Genomic DNA, 22,952 nt, shown 5'->3' on the forward strand with positions numbered 1-22,952 from the left:
GGTTTACAGAACAAAATAGTTTCTCATTAAACACTTGGTACACATGTTGCCCTATGACAATGGTTAACCTCACAACACATCAACACTATCCTTACTCAACCTTGGGTTCCCTATCACGAGCTTTCTTGTCCCCTTCTGCCTTCTGGCCCTTGTCCCTGGACTGCTGTGCCTCATTACTCCCATTTGGTTTTATGGGGCTGTCCACTCCCTGGCTGAACCATGAACCTTTAGGTCAGTAAATCTGGTCTTTTTTTTTGTGAGTTAAAATTTTGCTCTGCATCCTTCTCCAGCTCTGTCCAGAACCCTCTGTTGTGATCCTGGTCAGAGCAGTCAGTGATGTTAGCCGGGCACCATCTAGCTGTACTGGACTCAGTCCGGTGGAGGCCTTGGTAGTTGTGGACAGTTAGTCCTTCGGACTAATATTTTCCTTTTATCATGTTCTCTTCATTCTCCCTTGCTCCCAAAGGGATGAGACAAGTGGAATATCTTAGATGGCTGCTCACAGGCCTTTACGACCCCAGACGCTACTCACCAAGGTAGAATGTAGAACATTGTCTTTATAAACTGTGTTATGCTAATTGAGCTCGACCCCAGACGCTACTCACCAAGGTAGAATGTAGAACATTGTCTTTATAAACTGTGTTATGCTAATTGAGCTCGATGTTCCCTGAGACCATGGTCCCCACAGCCCTCCGCCCAGCAATTCAGTCCCTCAGGGAGTTTGGAAGTGTCTCTGGAGCTTCCATGACCTTTGCTTGTACCAGTTGTGCTGCCTTCCCCAGTACTGTGTACTGTCTTACCCTTCACCAAAGTTACCACTTGTCTGTTTAGTTCCCCCCCCCCACCCCTCCATCCCTCATAGCCAACAAAGATTGTTTATTTTTGTGTGTAAACTTTTACATGAGTTTTTACAGTAGAGGTCTCATACAGTATTTGTCCTTTTGTGATTGACGTATTTCACTCAGCATAAAGTCCTCCAGTTTCATCCATGTTATGAGATGCTTCACAGATTCATCATTGTTCTTTATTTTTGCATAATACTCCTGTCTTAGTCATCTAGTACTGCTCTAACAGAAATACCATGAGTGGATGGTTTTAACAAAGAGAAGTTTATTTCCTTGCAATAAAGTAGGCCAAAAGTCCAAATTGCAGGGTGTCAGCTCCAGGGGAAGGCTTTCTCTCTCTGTTGGCCTTCTTCTCATCAGTGTTCACCGAGAGTAGCAGCTTCTTTGCACAGGAACCTCACGTCCAAAGGACACGTTCTGTTCCCGGTTCTTCTTTCTTGGTGGTATGAGGTCCCCAATTCTCTGCTTGCTTCCCTTTCCTTTTATCTCTTATAAGGTAAAAGGTGGTGCAGGCCACACCCTAAGGAAACTCCCTTTACATTGGATCAGGGATGTGACCTGGGTAAGGGCAGTATTATAATCCCACCCTAATCCTCTTTAACATAAAATTACAATCACAAAATGGAGGCCAACCACACAATTCTGGAAATCATGGCTTAGCCAAATTGATACACACATTTTTTGGGGGACATAATTCAAACCATGACAACTCCATTGTGTGTATGTACCATAGTTTGTTTATCCATTCATTTGTTGATGGACATTTAGGTTGTTTCCATCTTTTTGCTACTGTGAACCGTGCTCCAGTGAATATGGGTGTGCATGTCTATTCGTGTGATGGTTCTTATTTCACTAGAATATATTCCTAGGAGTGGGATTGCATTTTGTGGTGATTTTTTTTTGTGGTGCTGACGTTTTCTTTGTTTCTCTTACTCTCCTGTGCTGAGTTCCTTTCGTTTGTGGGATTTTTTTTTTTCTTTTTTTTTGTTTTTGTAGGTTTTGTTTTTCTTCATTTTGATGAGTAGGTTTGTTAACTTTCCTTGTGGTTACCTTGAAATTTATCCTATCCTCCTAGATTTGAACCAGTCTATTATTACTTGGTATTGCCTTGCCTTCCTCTCCATTGGAAGGTTCGATACGTACACCGTACACCGTTTATTCCCTCTTTTATTGTTCTGATGCTGTTGTCACTTACAGATTAACCTCTCTCGTTTCCTTTTGTAATTCTTTTGGGTTTGCATAGTCTTTAAGAGTTAATTTCCTAGGTTGGTATCTGGCTAGTACAGTCCTGTGTCCTGTATTCAGCCTGTGGTCTGATGTTGTTTGTTCTCAGATCGAAGGACCCCCTTTAATAAGTCTTTTAAGTTTGGTTTGGTTTTTACATAGTCCCTCAATTTCTGTTTATCTGGAAGCAAGTCATAATCTTTTTGCTGGTGGAAGGTCTTCCCTTGATGTTGATGGCTGCTGACTGACCCGGGTGGTGGTTGCTGAAGCTTGGGGTGGTGGTGGCAATTTCTTAAAATAAGAGAACAGTGAAGTTGGCCACATCAGTGGATTCTTCCTTTCATGGAAGATTTCTCTGTAGCATGTGATGCTGTTTGATAGCATTTTACCCCCAGTAGAACTTCTTGGAAAATTGGAATCGGTCCTCTCAAACTCTGCTGCTGCTTTGTCAACTAAGTTTATGTAATATTCTAAACACTTTGTTGTCATTTCAGCAGTGTTCACAGCATCCACCAGGAGTAGATTCCATCTCAAGAAACTACTCTCTTGGCTCATCCATAAGAGGCAACTCCTCATCCATTAAAGTTTTATCATGAGATTGCAGCAATTCAGTCACATCTTCAGGCTCCCTTCTAATTCTGATTCTCTTGCTATTTCCACATCTGTAGTTATTCCTCCACTGAAATCTTGAACCCCTCAAAGACATCCATGAGGGTTGGAATCAACTTCTTCCAAACTCCTGTTAATGTCAATATTTTGACCTCCTCCCATGAATCACGAATGTTCTTAATGGCCTCTAGAATGGTGAATCCTTCCCAGAAGGTTTTCAATTTATTTTGCCCAGCTCAATCAGAGGTGTCACTATCTATGGCAGCTATAGCCTTATAAAATGTATTTCTTAAATAATAAGACTTAAAAGCCAGAATTACTCCTTGATCCATGGACTGCAGAATGGATATTGTGTTACCCATAAAAAAGAAACCCATTGTTGTCGAGTTGATTTTCACTCATTGCAACCCTATAGGACAATGTAGAAATGCGGCTGGTGGATTTGAACAGCCCACCCTTTGTGTAGCAGCCAAACGCTTAACCACTGTGCCACCAGGGCTCCAGATGTTGTGTTAGCAGGCATGAAAATGTTAATCTCATTGTATATCTCTATCAGAGCTCTTGGGTGACCAGGTGCATTGTCAATGAGCAGTAATATGTTGCAAGGAATCTTTTCTTTTGAGCAGTAGGTCTCAACCGTGAGCTTAAAATATTCAGTAAGCCATGTTGTAAACAGATGTGCTGTCATCCAGGCTTTGTTGATCCATTTATAGAGCACAGGCAGAGTGGATTTAGCATTAATTTGTAAGGGCCCTAGGATTTTCGGAATGGTAAATGAGCATTGGTTTCAACTTAAAGTCATCAGCTGCATTAGCCCCTAACAAGAGAGTCAGCCTGTCTTTTGAAGCTTTGAAGGCTGGCATTGACTTCTCTTCTCTAGCTCTGAAAGTCCTCAATGGCATCTTCTTCCAATATAAGGCTGTTTCATCTACATTGAAAATCTGTTGTTTAGTGTAGCCACCTTTATCTATTATCTTAGCTAGATCTTCTGGATAACTTGCTGCAGCTTCTACATCAGCACATGCTGCTTCACCTTGCGCTTTTATGTTATGGAGATGATTTCTTTCCTTAAACCTCATGAACCAACCTCTGCTAGCTTTGGACTTTTTTTCTGCAGCCTCCTCACCTCTCTCATCCTTCATAAAATTGAGGAGTTAGGGTCTTGCCCTGTATTAGGCTTTGGCTTAAGGGAATGTTGTGGCTGGTTTGTTCTTCTATCTAGACCACTAAAACTTTCTCCATGTCAGCAATAAGGCTGTTTGACTTTCTTATTATTCGTGTGTTCGCTTTTCCTTCAAGAACTTTTCCTTTGCATTCACAGCTTGGCTAACTGTTTAGTGCAAGAGGCCTAACTTTTCAGACTGTCTCAGCTTTCGACATGCCTTCCTCACTAAGCGTTATCATTTTTAGCTTTTGATTTAAAGTGACATGCGACTCTTCCTTTCACTTGAACACTTAGAGGCTGTTGTAGGGTTATTAATTGGCCTAATTTCAATATTGTTATGTCTCGGAATAGAGAGGGCCGAGGAGAGGGAGAGAAACGGGGTAATGGTTGGTCGATGGAGCAGTCAGAACACACACAACATTTATCGATTAAGTTTGCTGTCTTATATGGGCACGGTTTGTGGTGCCCCAAAACAATTACAATCATAATATCAAAGATCACTGATCATAGATCACTGTAACAGATATAATAATAATGAAAATGTTTGAAATATTGCTAAGAGTACCAAAATGTGACACACAAACATGAAGTGAGCACATGCTGTTAGAAAAATGGTGCCGATAGACTTGCTCGACACAGGGTTGCCACTAACCTTCAATTTGTAAAAAATGCAATATATGCAAAGCACAATAAAGTGAAGTATGCTTGTACTCCAAACATACTAATGAAGGGGAGACTCTATTAAGAAGCAGATATAATTTGTGGAAGAATTTGGGAAAAAATTGCCCATCTTCTCTTCTAAAGGTTGGAGTTCTAATAGTTGATGGTGGAGGTCTATAGACTGGTAAGAAGATTTAGTTAGATATTAGTGGACAGATTAATTTCTTTTTCAAAATAACGTCTGCCTTGCGTTTGTCACCAGTAAGTAGACAATTGGTAAGATAAACTTTTTTCTTGATTTAGCTCCTTTTTTTCTGTGCATATGGTCACTGATAAAATATTTGAATTGTATAAAACTTTTCGCCTTGTCTCAGACCTTATCTACCATATAACTTGGGAGTTCCTATCATAACATTCTTCCTGGGTATCATGGATTGAATTGTGTCCCCCAAAATATATGTCAACTTGGCTGGGCCGTGATTCCCAGTGTTATGTGGTTGTCCTGTATTTTGTGATCTGATGTGATTTTCTTAGGTGTTGTAAATCCTAATCTCTGCCTGTGGTTAATGAGGTAAGGTTAGGTTATGTTAAAGAGGATTAGGATGGGATGCAAGCAACACTCTTACTCAGGTCACAGCCCTGATCCAGTGTAAGGGGAGTTTCCCTGGGGTGTGGCCTGCATTGTCTTTTATCTTACAAGAGATAAAAGGAGAGAGAATCAAGCAGAGAGAAGTGGACTTCATGCCACCAAGAAGGAAGAACCAGGAAGGGAGTGTGTCTTTTGAACCCACGGTCCCTGCTCTGAGAAGCTCCTAGACCGGGGAAGATTGATAACCAGGACCTTCCCCCAGAATGGACAGAGAGAAAGCCTTCTCCTGGAGCTGGGATCCTGAATTCGGACTTCTGGCCTCCTAAACTATGAGAGAATGAACTTCTGTTTGTTAAAGCAATCTACTTGTGATATTTCTGTTACGGCTGTACTAGATAACTAAGACAGTGGTTTACTCGGCAGTTACGCTTTGTAAGGAAGGAAACCAGCGTGAATGTGGAGATGCTGGTAGAAGAGAAGCCTGGAAGACTAGTTTCAGTTTCTTGCTGGTAGGGAAGGTGCTGACAGGCCACTTTTTGCCCTTCTAGTCATTCTCTTTATGGTATTGCTTCATATTGCAATTCAATATAAGCTTAAAATTTTAGAAACAGATGGAAAATAACTCAGATACCAAGAGAGAAACTTACTTTCTTCCTCAGAAGAAACAGATGACTTGAAAGACTTGTCGGCTTAGGACGTTATAGGTAGAGAGTCTGAAATTATATTTCTTCTTATATGTTGAATCCCAATTAATTCTTCTTTTTTTCTTCAGATATTCGTGACACTGTGAAGTATAAAGAAGTCATGAAACAGTATCCTTTTCCACATTTACTTCCATGTTGATTCATCCCTGGCTAGTTGCTGTCTGTGTATTTTATTGCTTTGTAAGAGTGTTTTTGCCTTTCCTTGCAAAATAGAAAGAAAAAGCATTTGATTGCTTTAAAGTAGTTTTATTAGGAGGATTAGGTATTATGGGTGATCAGAAATGCTGTTTTAGCTTGTGATTACAGTTTTCTTACCATCTTCCCAGACTACAAGCTGGTATAATTAGAGAGCATTGAGAATGAGAAGCTAGCTACTACTCACGCTGGGTCACGCAAGGTGGTATCACCTTGGTGGATACACTTACTGGCCACCATCTCTTCACTGGGAAACTCAGAAATGAGTAAGCTTAATAGGATTAACTCTGAGTACCTTGCTGTGTGAATTGTTTTCTCTCCCTGTAGGAAGTCTACCTGGTGGTGGTTGCGGTTGGGTCGATCCTGACTCATAGGGACCCTACATGACAGAGTAGAACTGCCCCATAGGGTTTCCTAGACTGTAAATCTATGGGAGCTAATTGTCAGGAGTCGTCTTTTCTCCTGAGGAGCTGCTGGTGGGTTCAAACCATTGACCTTTTGGTTAGCAGCCAAGCACTTAATCTTTATGCCACCAGGGCTCCCTGAGTCTCGGTAGGAAGACTAATTGTAATCAGCACATTCCTTGATTTGTGAGGATCAGAGCAAGGAATGTTATGTAGGTGCTCTTAATGGCTAATGCCAGCAAGCTGTCACTGCTTGATACATGTGTTCTTACATTTTAGTCACTTTAGTTTTTTCATTTTGCCTGGCCATCCCTAAAAATGATAAATGAATAAGGAAGACCTTGATAGTGAATGATTCCCCATAAGGTTAAGGTTGTGTGATATGTACTTGTTAAGGATTGGGTGCCGATACCCATTAATGGAACACCAGTGTCATAATGCTGTTTATGTGAGTGACACCCTAAGTATCAGCTGATAATCTAAATTGATCTATTTACCATTTAAATCCTCAACTTAATGTCTAGATATGGACTTGGGCCCAATGGTGGTATAGTGACCTCACTCAATCTCTTTGCTACCAGATTTGATCAGGTATGTCTGTACTTATGTGGATGCAGCTGTGTAAAAACTTCTGACTCTTAAATGTCTTAGCTTGAGTTCACTGGGAAAAAAGAGCAATAAACCTGAACATAACTGTAGAAAATAAGGAAGCATTTTGGTCAGTAAATAAACAGGCTGTGACCGGATGATCACTGTTGTGAGATGCTTCACATTTAATATCTGTGACAGCCAATTAACAAAAACTGAGAGACCTGGGTTCTTTTTGTATCTGTGATTAGCTTGTTGTGCTGCCTGTGGATGAAATGGAGGGCCGGGAAGTGGGATGGAATGGAAAGATAATGGGGATTTTCACTTGTGACAAGTATTTGTCATCCTTTAGGTTTTCTCTGTCAGCTTCAACTTCTGTCAAAGTAATCATTAATTTGTTACCCTGATGTCATTTGATGAGACAGGATATTAGCATTTTATAGAATTGCCAAGAGATAAAGACTTGACAGTGACAAACCCAGTCTTCAGTTTCTCAGGACCTTGCACTGTGTGCAGGATGTTGTTACAGTGTTGCTAATGTGGATGTGTTTTTTCAGATCAGTGACTTTATTAGTTAGTGTCCTAAGATTGAAAACATAGAAACTTACAATGGTATCTATGAGGCTTGCCACCCTGGAGAAGGCTCTGTGATTTTGCGTTGAAGTCTGATCTTGTTGTATTGGCATCTTTTTCTTTTAGGTGATCAAATTTATTGAGAAGGCCCAGAACATGTCTAAGTGAGTGATTTCAGTTTATCACCTATTTATTATTCTATAATTGACACATTCCTAGGCTTTTGGGAAGATTCTAGGATACCATCAAGCTCTGAAAGGGTTAAGATTGAGATGAAGCAATTAAAAGTGAAAATGAGTGGGCAAGAAAATCATGAGGATGCTGAACAGTGTAGAGCTAAATTTAATATTCTCCATCTCCAATTACTTTGATATACTCCCATGACTTCTTGTGGGAGGGTGTCTAAATAGGAAGCATTTTGAGACTTCGTCCAAATTCAGTTGCCTACCTGCCGTCTCTTGGGAAGCCATGCTATTGACGTCAAAGCCTCTGTTGTACCTTTCCAGCCCTTGTTTAAATGAATATAATTTACATGATTCAGAGAATTAATTTTTTATTAAAAAATTATCAAAATATAAAATAATACTTAATATCTTATTATCATTACCCACAATTAACTGATGTTAAATTCTTAATTTTTTTTATTTTAAAAAAAGAAAGATAATTTATTGTTTTTGTAAAAAAAGATATATGCTTATTATCAAGAATCCAAAGCATGCATAGTATTTAAATGATGAAACTATCACCCTGATTCCTACTAGAAATAACTATCATTTACGTTAAGTGACTAACATGCCACATTTCTATGCATATATACATAGGTAGAAAGATGGATGGATAAAGGTTTTTTTCTTTTTTTTTTTTTTAATTGTAGTTCAGGTGAAGGCTTACAGAACAAATAGTTTCTCCTGAAACAGAAGTACACATGTTGTTTTATGACATTGGTTAACAACCCCACAACATATCAACCCTCTAACTTCTCAACCTTTTTTTTTGTGGTGAAAATACACATAGCCAAAGATACACCATTTCAAAAATTTCTACATGCACAGTTCAATGACATTGACTACACTCTTCCAATTGTGCTGTTATTCTCCCTTAAGATGAAGGCTTACAGAACAAAATAGTTTCTCATTTAACAGTTACTACAAATGTTGCCCTATGACAATGGTTACCAATCTCACAACACATCAGCAATATCCTTACTCAACCTTGGGTTCCCTATCACCAGCTTCCTTGTCCCCTTCTGCCTTCTGGCCCTTGTCACTGGACTCCTGTACCTCGTTAGTCTCATTTGGTTTTATGGGGCTGTCCACTCCCAGGCTGAACAGTGAGCCTCGGAGGTAGCTTCACCACTGAGCTGAAAGGGTGTCTGGGGGCCATACTCTCGAGGTTTCCCCAGTCTCCTTTAGGTCAGTAAATCTGGTCTTTTTTTTGTGAGTTAGAATTATGCTCTACACCCTTCTCCAGCTCTGTCCAGAACCCTCTGTTGTGATCCTGGTCAGAGCAGTCAGTGGTGGTATCCGGGCACCATCTAGCTGTACTGGACTCGGTCCGGTGGAGGCCTTGGTAGCTGTGGACAATCAGTCCTTCGGAATGATCTTTTCCTTGTATCCCGTTCTCTTCATTCTCCCTTGCTCCCGAAGGGATGAGACCAGTGGAGTATCTTAGATGGCCGCTCACAGGCTTTTAAGACCCCAGACGCTACTCACCAAGGTAGAATGTAGAGCATTGTCTTTATAAGCTGTGTCATGCCAATTGAGCTAAATGTTCCCTAAGACCATGGTCCCCACAGCCCTCCACCCAGCAATTCAGTCCCTCAGGGAGTTTGGATGTGTCTATGGGGCTTCCATGACCTTTTGGATAAAGGTGTTTTTTTAAAAAATGGGATCATATTAGAGATATATATATTTTTTAAGTAACAGCTTTACTGAGATATATTTTACATACTATGAAATTCACCCTTTTAAAGTATACAATTTAGTGGTTTTTACTATATTCAGAGTTGTACATTGATCACGACTGTAATTCCAGAACATTTTTATTACCCTCAAAAGAAACCATATACTCATTAGCAGTCATTCCCTATTCCTCGCTCACTCTAACCCTTGGCAACCACTAATCTACTTTCTATCTCTATGGATTCGCCTATTTGGGACATTTCATATAAATGCAGTCATACGATATGTGACCTTTGTTATTTGGCTTCTTTCACTTACCACAATGTTTTTTTAAGATTCATTCATGCTGTAGCGTGAACAGTACTTTATTCCTTTTTATGGCTGAATGATATTCCATTGTATTGCTATACCACATTTTGTTTATCCTTTCATTAGTTGATGGACATTTGGATTGTTTCCATTTTTTGGTTCATATGAATTGTTGCTGTGAACATTCATGTACAAGTTTTTGCATGCATGTATGTTTTCTTTTTTTCACTTTGTTTTTATTTTTTGAACATTTTATTGTTTAGGTGAAAGTTTACAGAGCAAATTAGTTTCCCATTCAACAGTTTATACATGGCTTGTTTTGTGATATTGGTTGCAAGCCCCTGAACGTGTCAGCACTCTCCTACCGTCCTCCCTGGATTCCCTGTGTCCATTTGCCCAGCTTCCCTGCCCCTACCTTCTTTCAGATCTTTGCTGTTGGGCAAATGCTACCCTTTAGATCTCGTATAGTTGATCGTTCTGAGGTGCACATTCCTCACTGGTGTTACTGTTCATTTTATAGGCCTGTCTGTTGTATGGCTATAATGTGATCTCCAGGAGTGATTTCACTTCCAAGTTTGAAGAATGTCTAAGGGTCATAGTCTCAGGTTCCACTAGTCTCTGTCAGACCAGTAAGTCTGGTCTTATTTATGAGTTTGAATTTTGTTCTACATTTCTCTGCCACTCTGTCCATGATCTACTATTGTGGTCCTGGGTCAGAGCTGTCAGTAGTGGTAGTCGGGCACCATGTGGTTCTTCTGGTCTCGGGCTAGTGGAGGGCATGATTCATGTGGTCTGTTAGTGCTTTGGACTAATTGTTTCCTTGAGTCTTTGGTTTACTTCACTCATCTTTTCTCTGGATGGGAAGAGACCAGTTATTTTATCTTAGATGGCTGCTTGCAAGCTTTTAATACCCCAGTCGCTACTTACCAAGGTAGGATGTAGAACATTGTCTGTATGGATTATGATGTACCAATTGACCCAGATGTCCCCCGAGACTATGGTCCCTAGCCCTCAAGCCCAGTGTCTCAGTCCCAGGAGGTATATAGTTAGGGCTAAGAAATTTTCATGACTGTGTCCCTTGCACACGCTATTGCATTCATGGGTATATTTGCAGCATGTACATATATATATATATATATACACACACACAGATATATTTCATATGCCCTCTTACCCCGTTCAGCTTCTATATCTACCTATGTATTCACTTGTACATTATTGTTTACTATTACTGTTGTTGCAGGATTGTATATATATTAGTATTTACTGTTGTTACCTTTTACTCCTGTGTACCTTTCAGTGTCTTCCTTTACCTTCGTTATGTTGTTCAGATTTCCCCTATATTGTGTATTATCTTTCCCTTCACCAAAGTTAGTACATATCTACTATCTAGTTAGTGATTCCTCTCCCCATCATCCTTGGTAACCATTAAAGAATGTTTCTGTCTGTGTGAAAACCTTTTCTTGACTTTATAATGTCTCATAATATTTGTCCTTTTGTGATTGACTTACTTCACTCAACACAGTGTCCTTCAGGTTCATCCATGTTGTGAGATGTTTCATGGTTTCATTGTTACTCTTTAACATTGTGTGGTATTCCACTGTGTGTATGTACCACATTTTGTTTATCCGTTCATTCGTTGATGGGTACTTTGGCTGTTTACATCTTTTTGCTATTGTGGATAATGCTGCAGTGAACATGAGTGTCCATATGTCTATTTGTGTGACAGCTCTTATTTTTCTAGGATATATGCCTAGGAGTGGGATTGCTGGATCATATGGTATTTATATTCCTAGCTTTTTTTTCTTAAATTGTGCTTTAGGTGAAAGTTTACAGAGCAAATTAGTTTCTCATTCAAAAATTTATACACAAATTGTTTTGTGCCATTGGTTGCAATCCCTGCATTTTGTCAGCACTCTTCTCCTTTCCACTTCGGTTCCCCGTGTCTGTTCATCCAGTTTTCCTGTGCCTTCCTCCTTCTCGTCTTTGCTTTTGAGCATATATTGTCCCTTTGGTCTCATAAACTAAGAAGCACATTCCTCATGTGTATTATTGTTTGTTTTATAGGCCTGTTTAATCTTTTGCTGAAGGGTGGACTTCGTGAGTGGCTTCAGTTCTGAGTTAGCAAGGTGTCCAGGGGCCGTAATGTTGGTGTTCCTTCAGTCTCTGTCAGACCAGTAAGTCTGGTCTTTTCTTGTGAATTTGGATTTTGTTCTACATTTTTCTCTTGCTCTGTCCGGGACCCTCTATTGTGATCCCTGTCAGAGAGGTTGGTGGTGGTAGCCGGGTACCATCCAGTTATGTCTAGCTTTTTGAGGAAGCACCATATTGTTTTCTATAGTGTTTGTACCATTTTACATTTCCGCCAGCAGTGTATGAGAGTTCCAGTCTCCCTACAACCTCTCCAGCATTTGTTGTTTTCTGTTTTTTTGGTCAGTGCCATTATTACTGGTGTAAGATGGTATCTCATTGTAGTTTTGATTTGCATCTCTAATGGCTAGTGATCGCAAGCATCTCTTCATGTGTTTGTTGGCTATCTAGATATCATCTTGGGTGAAGTGTCTGTTCCTGTCCTTTGCCCATTTTTTATTGGGTTGTTTTTTTTTTGTTGTTGAGTTGGTAGAGTTTTCTATAAATTTTAGAGAATAGACCCTTGTCAGATATGTTGTAGCCAAAAAATTTTTTCCCAGTCTGTGATTTCTCTTTTTACTCTTTTGGAAAAGGTTTTTGATGAGCATATTTGAGTTTCGTGAAGTTCCAATCATCTAGTTTATCTTCTGCTATTTGTGCTTTTTTAGTTATGTTTGATAGTCTATTTATGCCATAAATTAGGGCACCTAGGTTTGCTCCTATTTTTTCTTCTATGATCTTTATGGGTTTAGGTTTTACATTTAGGTCTTTGATCCATCTTGAGTTAGTTTTTGTGGATGGTGTGAGATACGGATCCTGTTTCATTTTTCTGCAAATGGATATTCCATTGTTCTAGCACCAGTTGTTAAAAAGAGACTATCTCTTCCCCGTTTAATGGATTTCAACCTTTTGTCGAAGATTAACTGTGCATAGGTAGATGGATTTATTTCTGGGTTCTCAATTCTGTTTGATTGGTCTGTGTATCTGTTGTTGTACCAGTACCAGGCTGTTTTGACTACTGTGGCTGTATAGCAGGTTTTGAGATCAGGTAGTGTGACGCCTCCTACTTTGTTCTTCTTCTTTACTTAATCTGGGGCTTCTCTCCTTTCCATATAAAGTTGGTGATTAGTTTTTCCATCTCGTTAAAGAATGTTGTTGGAATTTGGATTGAGATTGCCTTGTATCTATAGATCACTTTGGGTCATATTATTGTTTTCACAATGTTAAATCTTCCTATCCATAAGCATGGTATTTGTTTTCCATTTATGCAGGTCTCTTTTGCTTTCTTGTAGTAGTGTTTTGTCATTTTCTTTATATAAGTCTTTTACATCCTTAGTTAGGTTTATTTCCCAGTATTTTATCTTTTGTGAGGTTGTTGTAAATGGCATTGTTTTCCTAATTTCCTTTTTGGAGTTCTCTTGGTTAGTGTAGGGGAATCCGAGTGATTTTTATACGTTAATCCTTTACCATCTCTTCCTCAGGAAGGTTTTCTGCCCCTGTATTTTGGTCACTTGGTTGAGCCATCTTATCTTATTTCTTTGATTTGATATTGTCTGTTGGCTCTGAGGCACTGAGGTGTTATTTATGATTTTTGTTTTGTTTTAATGTACCAGAGCAGGTGCTCTCTCTAGTGGGGGAGGGGGAAAACCAAACCAAACCCATTGCCGTTGAGTTGACTCCAGCTTATAGTGACCCTACAGGACAGAGTAGAACCCATAGAGTTTCCAGGGAACACCTGGTGGATTCGGACTGCCAGCTTTTTTGGTTAGCAGATGTAGCTCTTAACCACTATGCCACCAGGGGAGAGGGAGGAGAACAAATAAAAAAGAAGAAAAAGTGTGTGGGGGAGGTTTGTCTATTGCTCTGTTTTTGCCTCTCACCCTACTGGTCAGTTACCACCACTGGAGAAGTCGCCCTGTCTTTGGGTCCTGGCTCCCTCCCTGCTCTGTGTACGCTGGGATCCCTGAAGCTCTTGTCCTCCTTCCCGTACTTTGCCTCCTTATCTCCAGTTTATGTCCTGCTCACCTTGCTTTACTCTGGATGTGTCTTTGTAGTTTCTCTGTCCCTTAAGGGTTGAGAGTTCTGTGATGTTGTCGCTGCTGGCTTTGTCTCAAAATGGCCCCGCTGTGCCAGACTGGCTGGCAGGGCACCTCCGTTCTGTATCTCTCCTTGTTTGCTGCTATTGTTCATATTATTTTTCCCATCGGTATTTGATCTAATTCTATACCCTTTCCTTTGATGCTCAGGGTTCCAGAGTTGTCAGCTGTATCTGTTACACTTTGTTTCTTGGGTTTTTTGCTGTAGAGGGATGGCATGGTGCATCTGACTAGGCCACCATCTTGAATCAGTCTCCACACGTATGTTTTCAATTCTCTTGGGTATATACTTAGGAATGGAATTGCTGGATCATATGATAACTCTATGTTTAACTGTTTGTATAACTGCCAAACTGTATAAAGATTCCAGTTTCTCCCCATTCTTGCCAACACTTATTATGTTACCTTTTTTTTTTTTATTTAAAATAACTCCCTGTGGACATCTCATTCCCCAGTTTTTCCTTTTAAGTTTTTTGGTTAGCTTCTTAGCTCCAGCTGGTAACCCCGCCACGGGGAGATGCATTGTTAAACAGTTGCTGCTAATTGTTTTCAACAAATGCTCTGTGGATAGAACTGTTCACACAGAGTGAGCTATGAGTCAGGTCAAATAAAGACAAGCCCTGAGGTGCCAGGCAGGTTAAATAGTGATAATTCTTCAGTCCTATTCTGCCCCTTCCAGTGGCTCCTGGCCTGTTGGCTTTCAAGGCTACTGCTGAGCTGGGGAGATGACAGTGGGATCAGTGCCAGTTAAACTGGCGTAAGGCCCACTGTTCTTACCAAAATTCAGTTGTGTATTTTTTTCCTTTTTTTTGAGTGCCACCCCTCAGATTGTTGTAACCCTGTAGGTAATTTCTGGAGTTCTAAAAATTTTGCTTTTTACATATTTTGCCTGTGTTACCATTGCTTTTATTTGGAGGAGCAGATTCTGGAGATCCTTAATCCTGCCATCCTGAGGGGGCAGGTCTGGAGAAACCATTTTAAAATAAAAATATCAAATATAACTTGAATTTGACAGACGAGAAGGACATTGAAATAAAACCAAAGCAATTGTTGACCTTCAAATAAATGTTTCTTCATCTAAAGATTTTGGTTCTTCCTAAAAGATTCCTGTGAAGTTAAGAAAAGATCGTTATGAAAAGTATGAAGTAGTCAGGAGTCATGATTTCTTCACTACAAAAGTTGTTTCAGTTTTAAACATTATCAGTTGACTCCCTGCTGTGAAAGATGAAGCACTCTAATAGTTTGTCTCATTCTCCCCCCACCTCCTGATTTTTGTTTGTTCTTGTTATTTTTACATTGCCAAGTTTAGTACTTTCTCATTTTACTCTGTACCCACAATTCCAATAATCATTCAGTATTAGTTTTCTATTTAAAAGAACTCAGTGCTCACACTTTTTTTTAAAACCACATCTTCATTTCTAAATTCCATATTTTGCTCTTAATTAGTAGGATTTCAATGGTAGTAGTTTTATCAGGGAGAGTTAATGGCTGTTTTCTTTCATGTTTACAAATGTCTGAGTTCTTTCATGTTTACAAATGTCTGCTTATTTTTCTTATATTTGAGTGATACTTTGGCTGGGCATGATAATCACATTTTCTTTCTCTCAAACTTTGTAGATATTGTTCCAGGATCTTCTGGCATTGACAGTGGCTGTAGAGAAGTCTTCAGCCAGTCAGATTCCCTATGCACTCCTCCTACGCCCACACATACCTTATCAATGAATTGTTTCTTTGTCTAGATGACTAGGAGAAGCATTTTTTTTCTTTATCCTTGAAGTGTAGTAGTTTAATTTGTATATGCCTCAGTGTTGAGCATGCCATATAAAAATTTCTAGGAGCCTTGTACACTCTTTCAATCTGCAGATCTCTTCGTTTCAGGGAAGTTTTCTTGTGGTATATCTTGAAATGCATCTTCAGGTACTCCAGTTATCTTTACGATGGATTTTATTTATCTGCTTTCATATCTATTAGCTTCTCTCTAATTGTTTTAATCTCTTTGCTTTTTAACTTTTTAACCTGCATTAATTTGTATTACTGAAGCCTTTGCTTTATGCAGGGCTGGAACTAGGGTGAGGGAAGGGAAGAAAGGCACCTACTATGTAAAATTGAGAAGGCACTTGCTCTCAGGATCATGTAAATGCTCTGTTTAGACATTATATATTTACTCTGGTATAGAATGAGTGACTTCTTGATTCTTCGGAGGCCTTGATACCTGCTTGGTTTTCATTTTAAGTCGCAGAATATTTCATGACAAATCTCTTTTTCTGCAGCCTGAGGGAATGGCCAGGGAGCAGGGAAAAACTCAGTACAGGGTTTGTAATCTTTATTGAAATACCTAGGTTCTGCTTTTTAACTAAGATTTTCTTAAGTGTCTCATAATCATGTTTGCTTCCTCTAGTTGAGGGGCTATGTCTTTTTCTAACAGAGAGCCTCCCGCTGGCTTTGGTTGGTTTCCTAATTTCTGTCATTCTGTCTCATTTAATATGCTTTGTTGCTTCTTTCCAGATTTAGAGATGTAGTTCGAATTCTTAGGAATTTATAAACTTACCAGTAAAGCTTTTGGATGTTGATGGTGGGCTTAGGAACAAACTCCACTGTGTCTCTCTGCTTCAGAATATTCTGTATCTTTCTTTTACCACCAAGTTTTGACATTTATTGGACACAGTTATTTATTTTTCTTTTCTCTTTTGCTTATTATAGGCCTGCCACCACTCCTATTTTACTATTTAGGCATCATTTTATTAGGTACTGAAAGAACAAATTTTGAGTAGCAACTTTAATCTGCCATTTTAATCTAGAAGGTAAACATATTAATTACTTTAAAATATTTTCGCTTAAGAGAAAGGGCCACCCAAAAGCTTAGCTGTATGTAATCCTGCGTGTTTTGTCTGCTACCAGTGAGTTACTATGGTGTCCACATCTGGTTTTTAGTGTTTTGCTTTAGACTTGTGTGGTGGAACCCTGTCTTCATTTGGATTTCTTCTCTGAGTCCTGGCCCCCTGTTTTTCCAACTTTTGAGTTCTTTTTCTGGTCTTGCTTTCTGGTCTTGCTATTGCCTTACCAATTTTGATCTCAGAATGTATTTACTCAAATATACTTAATTCAAACTTTTACCCACTAGTTTTAGCATCCATTGATAATTCTTTCCTGAGTCAATTATTATGAAGGTTGTCAAATGATGATTTTCTAATACCATCATATTTTATTATCTGTTAGTTGCCTTTTGATTGGAAAGGTTTTCCCTTCTCTCTTCATTCATTCTTTTTTAATTAAATGTAAGTTACACATAATATAAAATTTACCATTTTAGCTGGCTATCAGATGTCATCAGTGAGCTTACCAGATGGTTTGCCAGACATGTACATTCTGGTTTTACTTAACTCTGTTTTTAATGTAATATGTTTCTACGACTGTTACAGTTCCCCCTGTGATTATTTGCAGCAGTGCAGGGTCTACTACTCCTGCCAATAGCCTCAACATTAGGCATTGAACAAAGCCCGGGGAATGAGGCGCATGGTTTAAGGGCAATGGGAGAAAGTTAGACTTGGCAGTGTGTAGAGGTTGTTACAGGCTTGGATAACCAGATATTTATTGTTTTGTGTGATGGAATATCTTTCAGCATTGCGCAAGTGTTAACATTCTTTTAATGATCTTTCTTGACACAGATATGTCTTGATTGACACACCTGGACAGATTGAGGTATTTACATGGTCAGCTTCTGGGACAATCATCACTGAGGCCCTGGTGAGTATTTGAGAACCTCATATACTGAGAGTAACTAGAAGGCTAGACTGGCTTCAGAAAACCAAAATGAACCCATTGCCATCAAGTCGATTCCGACTCATCGCGAGTCTATAGGACAGAGTAGAACTGCCCCATAGGGTTTCCAAGGAGCAGCTAGTGGATTGGAACTACTGACCTTTTGGTTAGCAGCCTGACCTCTCAACCACTGTGCCACCAGACTGGCTTAGCATCTTCTTATTGCCTGGGATTTTATATGGGAGGGAGTTGTAGAAGCTCTGAACACCCAACCTAAAGTGGCTTTCCCTTGCTAAGGAAGTTAGGAAAAGAGTTTGGGGACAGGTGATTGGCGCTCTGACCAAGTGTTGATTATTTTGTGGCTTTAGGCATCCTCGTTTCCAACAGTTGTCATCTATGTAATGGACACATCGCGAAGTACCAACCCAGTGACCTTCATGTCTAATATGCTGTATGCGTGCAGGTAATTGATCGTTGGTGGGCATAATATTCCATCAAGGTATGAGGCCTCCTCTTCTTCTTCCCTTTTGCTTTTAATGTTACTCTGTCCTGGGTGCTTACTGCTAGATTTGTCTCATCTTGATTTTCCACTCAGGTTAGTAATTGTGAGTTGGGGGAGGGTCAGAAGAGAAAAGAGGCACATGTTCCATAGGCATTCTCTATCAGCAATTTCTGACCTTCCTCCCTTGCTTGTTACAAAAGTAGGTGGTGTATGAATATGAATCTTCTGGTGGATGCCCCCATTTGAATGAAATCCAAGTCTAAATATAATAGAGCCCCTGGTCTAAATGCTGCTTTTGTGTGTTATGGTAAGTAGAGTGAAATTATCATGTGAGGAGGCACTATGAATAAAAAGATTCATCCATAATTCTAAAATGCACAGGTGTGCCCCGATTGTGGTGCCATTAGGAGAAGAAGGAAATGCCTCACTATCTTTGTGTGCACACAAAAGCCATCACAGCATTTGTATTGTCTGATATTACTAGGGATATGCTTTCTTGTTAAATGTAAGTGCTATTAATAATAATGTTTTGATGTTTGATTTTCAGCATCTTGTATAAAACCAAGCTGCCTTTCATTGTGGTCATGAATAAAGTAAGTGGATATTTCCTGTTGTGATTCAGCATTTCTTTTTCATCAGGACCTTGTAGTTGTCGGAAGGTTTGGGTAGATGAGAAGATGCTGGAAAGCAGATTCAAGCTTCACTGAAAGAAGGTCATGGGCATTTCTAGGAAATAGATTTAATCAAATTGAATGAAAATTTATCACTAACTCTTATCCAAATTTTTTTTAGGCTAGATAGAGTAGTTCCTCGACCCTAGCATATAGGTTATCCCTCAGAATCAGGACTGTAATTGGAGGTGGGACTGCTAGTCTGTTGGAAGTGGAAATAAAAAACGAAACAAATAAAATTTCCCTGTTGCTGGGTGATGGTTAGGATGCAAGAGACTACTTGACTTCAGATCCTGGAATGTGCTGGCATCCACTGTGGCTATGGTCATTTGGTAGTGGATAGTGAAGGGTCTGTTTCAACCAAGAAAACGTAGGTCTTCCTTTAATTATATATACTACACAACAGTCTTTGCTCCTTGTGGTTTGTTTAATAGAGGAGGAATGTGGGAAGCAGAAAAAGAAAATATAGAGGATGTGCTATGTGCTGTCACTTAATTAAAAAAATAATTTTTGCCATTGTTTGGTGTCTAACCTCATGTTTGATTGCTGGTAATTGACTTTTCTCTGGTACAGACTGACATCATTGATCACAGCTTTGCAGTGGAATGGATGCGGGATTTTGAGGCTTTCCAAGATGCTTTGAATCAAGAGACTACATATGTCAGTAACCTGACTCGTTCCATGAGCCTGGTGTTAGATGAGTTTTACAGCTCCCTCAGGGTAAACTTTCTCTCCTACTAACACTCAGGGTCTCTCCAGATAACCTCTTAACCACTGGGCTGGCTTTTAACCAACTTAGAAAGGACGTTCAGTATCTTCTTTGAAGAATAACTTTTAAAGCATTACTTATTAAAAACTGTGGAGGTTTAAAAGATAAGTAAGATAGGGACCCCTAGAGAGTTTTTGGTCTGGTTAGGAGAGAAAGCTATACACAGAATTAAAGCATGAGATATATTGTGGTAAGTACCTTAAGAAAAGTTGGAAGTTGGGTGTGATGGTGGTGAGGGGGCAGATCACCTTTGACATGAGATTCTGGAGGATATAGCATTAGAGGTATGCCTTGAAGGAATGGTAGGATTTAGGTAAGCAAAAGTGGATGTGACCAGCAGAGAGTATGTTAGTTTCCAAGCAAAGATATTGAGATACTAATTTGTATAGAGAACAGAGAGTGGTTTGGTAGGGAATAGATAATAAGTCCTTCTACTTGTTTGGTCCTAATTATCCTTTCTTTCTCAGTTCTTTATTTTTCATAGACTTACTTCTTTTACTTCTGACTAGGCATGCTGTTTTTGTTTTAGCGTGACATTTTTCCCTAGAGTTCTTAAAGTATCTAAACCTCTTTTCTGAAGGTTTTATGACATTTGAACATTTAAAAATATACCATTATTTCTTCACTGGCATTTATGATGCTTTTGGCAGGTGGTGGGTGTCTCTGCTGTTCTCGGTACAGGCTTAGATGAACTCTTTGTGCAGGTTACCAGTGCTGCAGAAGAATATGAAAGGTGAGGAGAAAGAAGAATCCTATTGAGGACATTCTTAGTAATGTACAAATCTGATATGATAGCAGTTTTACCAGGCAAAAGTGTTCAGGTTTTCATAGCATATGTGTTATATTTGCCATGCAGACATGTACTGGATGTGACCACAGTTCTGGCTGACAACTCCCATTAACTTTATTTAAATAGAATTATAAAAGCTTCACTGTAATAGATGGTTAAGAACAAGGTCATCATACATTTTTTGTAAAGAGCTAGATAGTAAATATTTTAGGCTTTGTGAGCCATATAGTCTCTGGCTTCTACTCAACTATGACATTGTAGGACAAAAGCATCCATAGACTGTAAGTAACTGAATCGCATGACTGTGTATTCAATAAAACTTTATTTACAAAAACAAGTGGCAGGTTGAATTTGGCCTTAGTCTATGATTAATAGCATACATCTGGATTCAGACAGATGTGGGTTGGATTTCTGTTTCCTCCACTTAATAGCAAGTTTTCCACATATGTAGAATGGGGATAATAACATTTATTGCCAAGATTGTTCTAAGGATTATTTGAGAAAATATATCTAAACCATCTAGCACAGTTGTTGACATATATATATAGTAAGCACATTTTGTGATAAATGGTTGTTAGAACTATTGTCAAGGTCAGTGCTGGGATTTACCTGAAGGAAAGTGTAGTCAGAGCACCTGTATACACTTTCCTTAGGCCCATGGCCTGATAGGCCGCTTATTAGCATGCTTCTTTGGGCTTCATATTTAGCAAAGATCCTAACAACCACATTGTGGTTTTCAGACACATTGTCTTGATTTTAACTCATCAGACCAGGGTTTTTTTGTGTTATCAGAGCCCCAGGAGAGACTATTTTCTGTATCCTTTCATTGTTGTCCAGGTAAACACATCATTATTTGTTTGGCTTCTTGAGCCCAGTACACCTAGCTGCTTTTACTCATCTCAAACATTTATCCAAATGATAGTAAGCACATCAGCTGTGATCTCTCTAGTGATAACCTTTCAGCCCAGCAGTCAGGATTTTGTCTCTGCTTATTTCTGGGTGGGATGGGGTGGGGAGCAGGCACCTTGGCTTTTAATTCTATAGGGGTAGAACCTTGGTGACCAACCAAGACTTTTGACATCTGATATTCACTAAGTAAGATCTTTTGTCATTGTCAGGGTCCTAGGAAAATAGAAGTGATGGGGATGAGGGTAGGAATGTGAGGCAAGATGGATTATTAGGCAAAAGAATTAAGAAAGTGTTCCTCTTTCCAGGGAGTATCGTCCTGAATATGAACGCCTGAAGAAATCTCTGGTAAGAAAGGAGGTTGTTTATATATTTTAGGGCCATTAAAAAACAACATTAAATCATGTACTGATCCAGATGACATATATGCATTTGTTTTGGCTATCAGTACGTCTTTTAGATTCTTGTTAATTAAAATTTGTAAATTTGTATGTATTCTGGTCTGGATGCAGAAAGACCACCTAATTATTTTTCTCCTCTTTGCATTTGAATTTTTAAAAATCTGATTTTTCTTGTTATACATGCTAAGTCCTTCTGTGTCCCCCCACCCCCACTCTAAGGTCCATTTAAAGGCTAGTTGTAGATTTTTTCTCTTGATTAAGAATAGAGAGGTGGTTTGCAGCTCTTATCCCAAGTGATCAAGTGTCCCGCCTCCATAGGCTGCATTGGGCCCTTTATCATGGAGCCTTTCTCCTATGTCTACTTGAGTGTTCTTTCGATACGTTTCTATGTCCAGTTTCTGAATCTCCTAATTCAGTCTGCAGAACCCTGCACTCTGAACTTCTGCTGTAGTCACGGCTCGCACTACCCAGTGTCTCTGCCTCGTGTCAGCCATCCCTTATCTGCCTCAAGTAGTATGTAATACTAGAGGCTACTTAATATTGTCTCTACTTAGAAATCTAGCATCTAACTCGAGGCTCCAAAAAAATATGGTGATGTTTTTCTCTCTATACAAAGGCCAGTGCACAGAGTCAGCAGCAGAAAGAACAACTGGAACGCCTTCGGAAAGATATGGGCTCTGTGGCCTTGGACACAGGGACTGCCACAGGTATGGGAGGGTCTCTTGGTGTTAGGAACTAAAAGGAGGGTACAGTTTTTTCCACTCAGCAAGAATATTTTATATATATGCATGTATGTATGTGTGTATATGAATGAGAAAAGGATACAATAAATGTATTTTTTTTCATATGTGAATGAATGAATGATTTGGAAAGGTGTAAATCCCTGAAAGTTATATACAAGTACACTTTGGGTTCTTCTTCAGGAAGTTTTCTCTGCTTTGGTAAGATACTTGGTGTCTACTTTATTATTTTTTAACACCCCCTAATTTCTTTTTTACTGTTTATTTTGACCTAATTTCAGATTTACAGGGAAGTTACATGCATAGTACAAAGCATGGCCATATACCCTTCAACCAGATTACCCAAATGTTATCATTCTACCACATTTACTTTATCCTTTTCTCTCATATATATGACATAAAATATTTGTAAATATAAGTTT

The 22,952-nt window shown here is 39.2% G+C and overlaps 1 protein-coding gene across 2 annotated transcripts in view; it reads left to right on the forward strand.

Moving 5' to 3' along the window:
* Positions 1-22,952, forward strand: part of GPN1 (GPN-loop GTPase 1) — a 39,695-nt gene that overhangs the window by 2,179 nt on the left and 14,564 nt on the right. For both annotated transcript variants that reach the window (XM_004377633.2, XM_023732446.1), the window contains exons 3-12: positions 5,865-5,904; positions 6,920-6,986; positions 7,683-7,720; positions 17,658-17,736; positions 18,120-18,214; positions 18,801-18,846; positions 19,498-19,644; positions 20,344-20,426; positions 21,698-21,737; positions 22,407-22,497. In XM_004377633.2, coding sequence (XP_004377690.1) covers positions 5,865-5,904; positions 6,920-6,986; positions 7,683-7,720; positions 17,658-17,736; positions 18,120-18,214; positions 18,801-18,846; positions 19,498-19,644; positions 20,344-20,426; positions 21,698-21,737; positions 22,407-22,497 — 726 coding nt within the window. The remainder of the gene's footprint in view (positions 1-5,864; positions 5,905-6,919; positions 6,987-7,682; positions 7,721-17,657; positions 17,737-18,119; positions 18,215-18,800; positions 18,847-19,497; positions 19,645-20,343; positions 20,427-21,697; positions 21,738-22,406; positions 22,498-22,952) is intronic.

This window comes from Trichechus manatus, unplaced genomic scaffold (genome assembly GCF_000243295.1).
Source record: "Trichechus manatus latirostris isolate Lorelei unplaced genomic scaffold, TriManLat1.0 scaffold00052, whole genome shotgun sequence".
Taxonomy (NCBI): domain Eukaryota; kingdom Metazoa; phylum Chordata; class Mammalia; order Sirenia; family Trichechidae; genus Trichechus; species Trichechus manatus.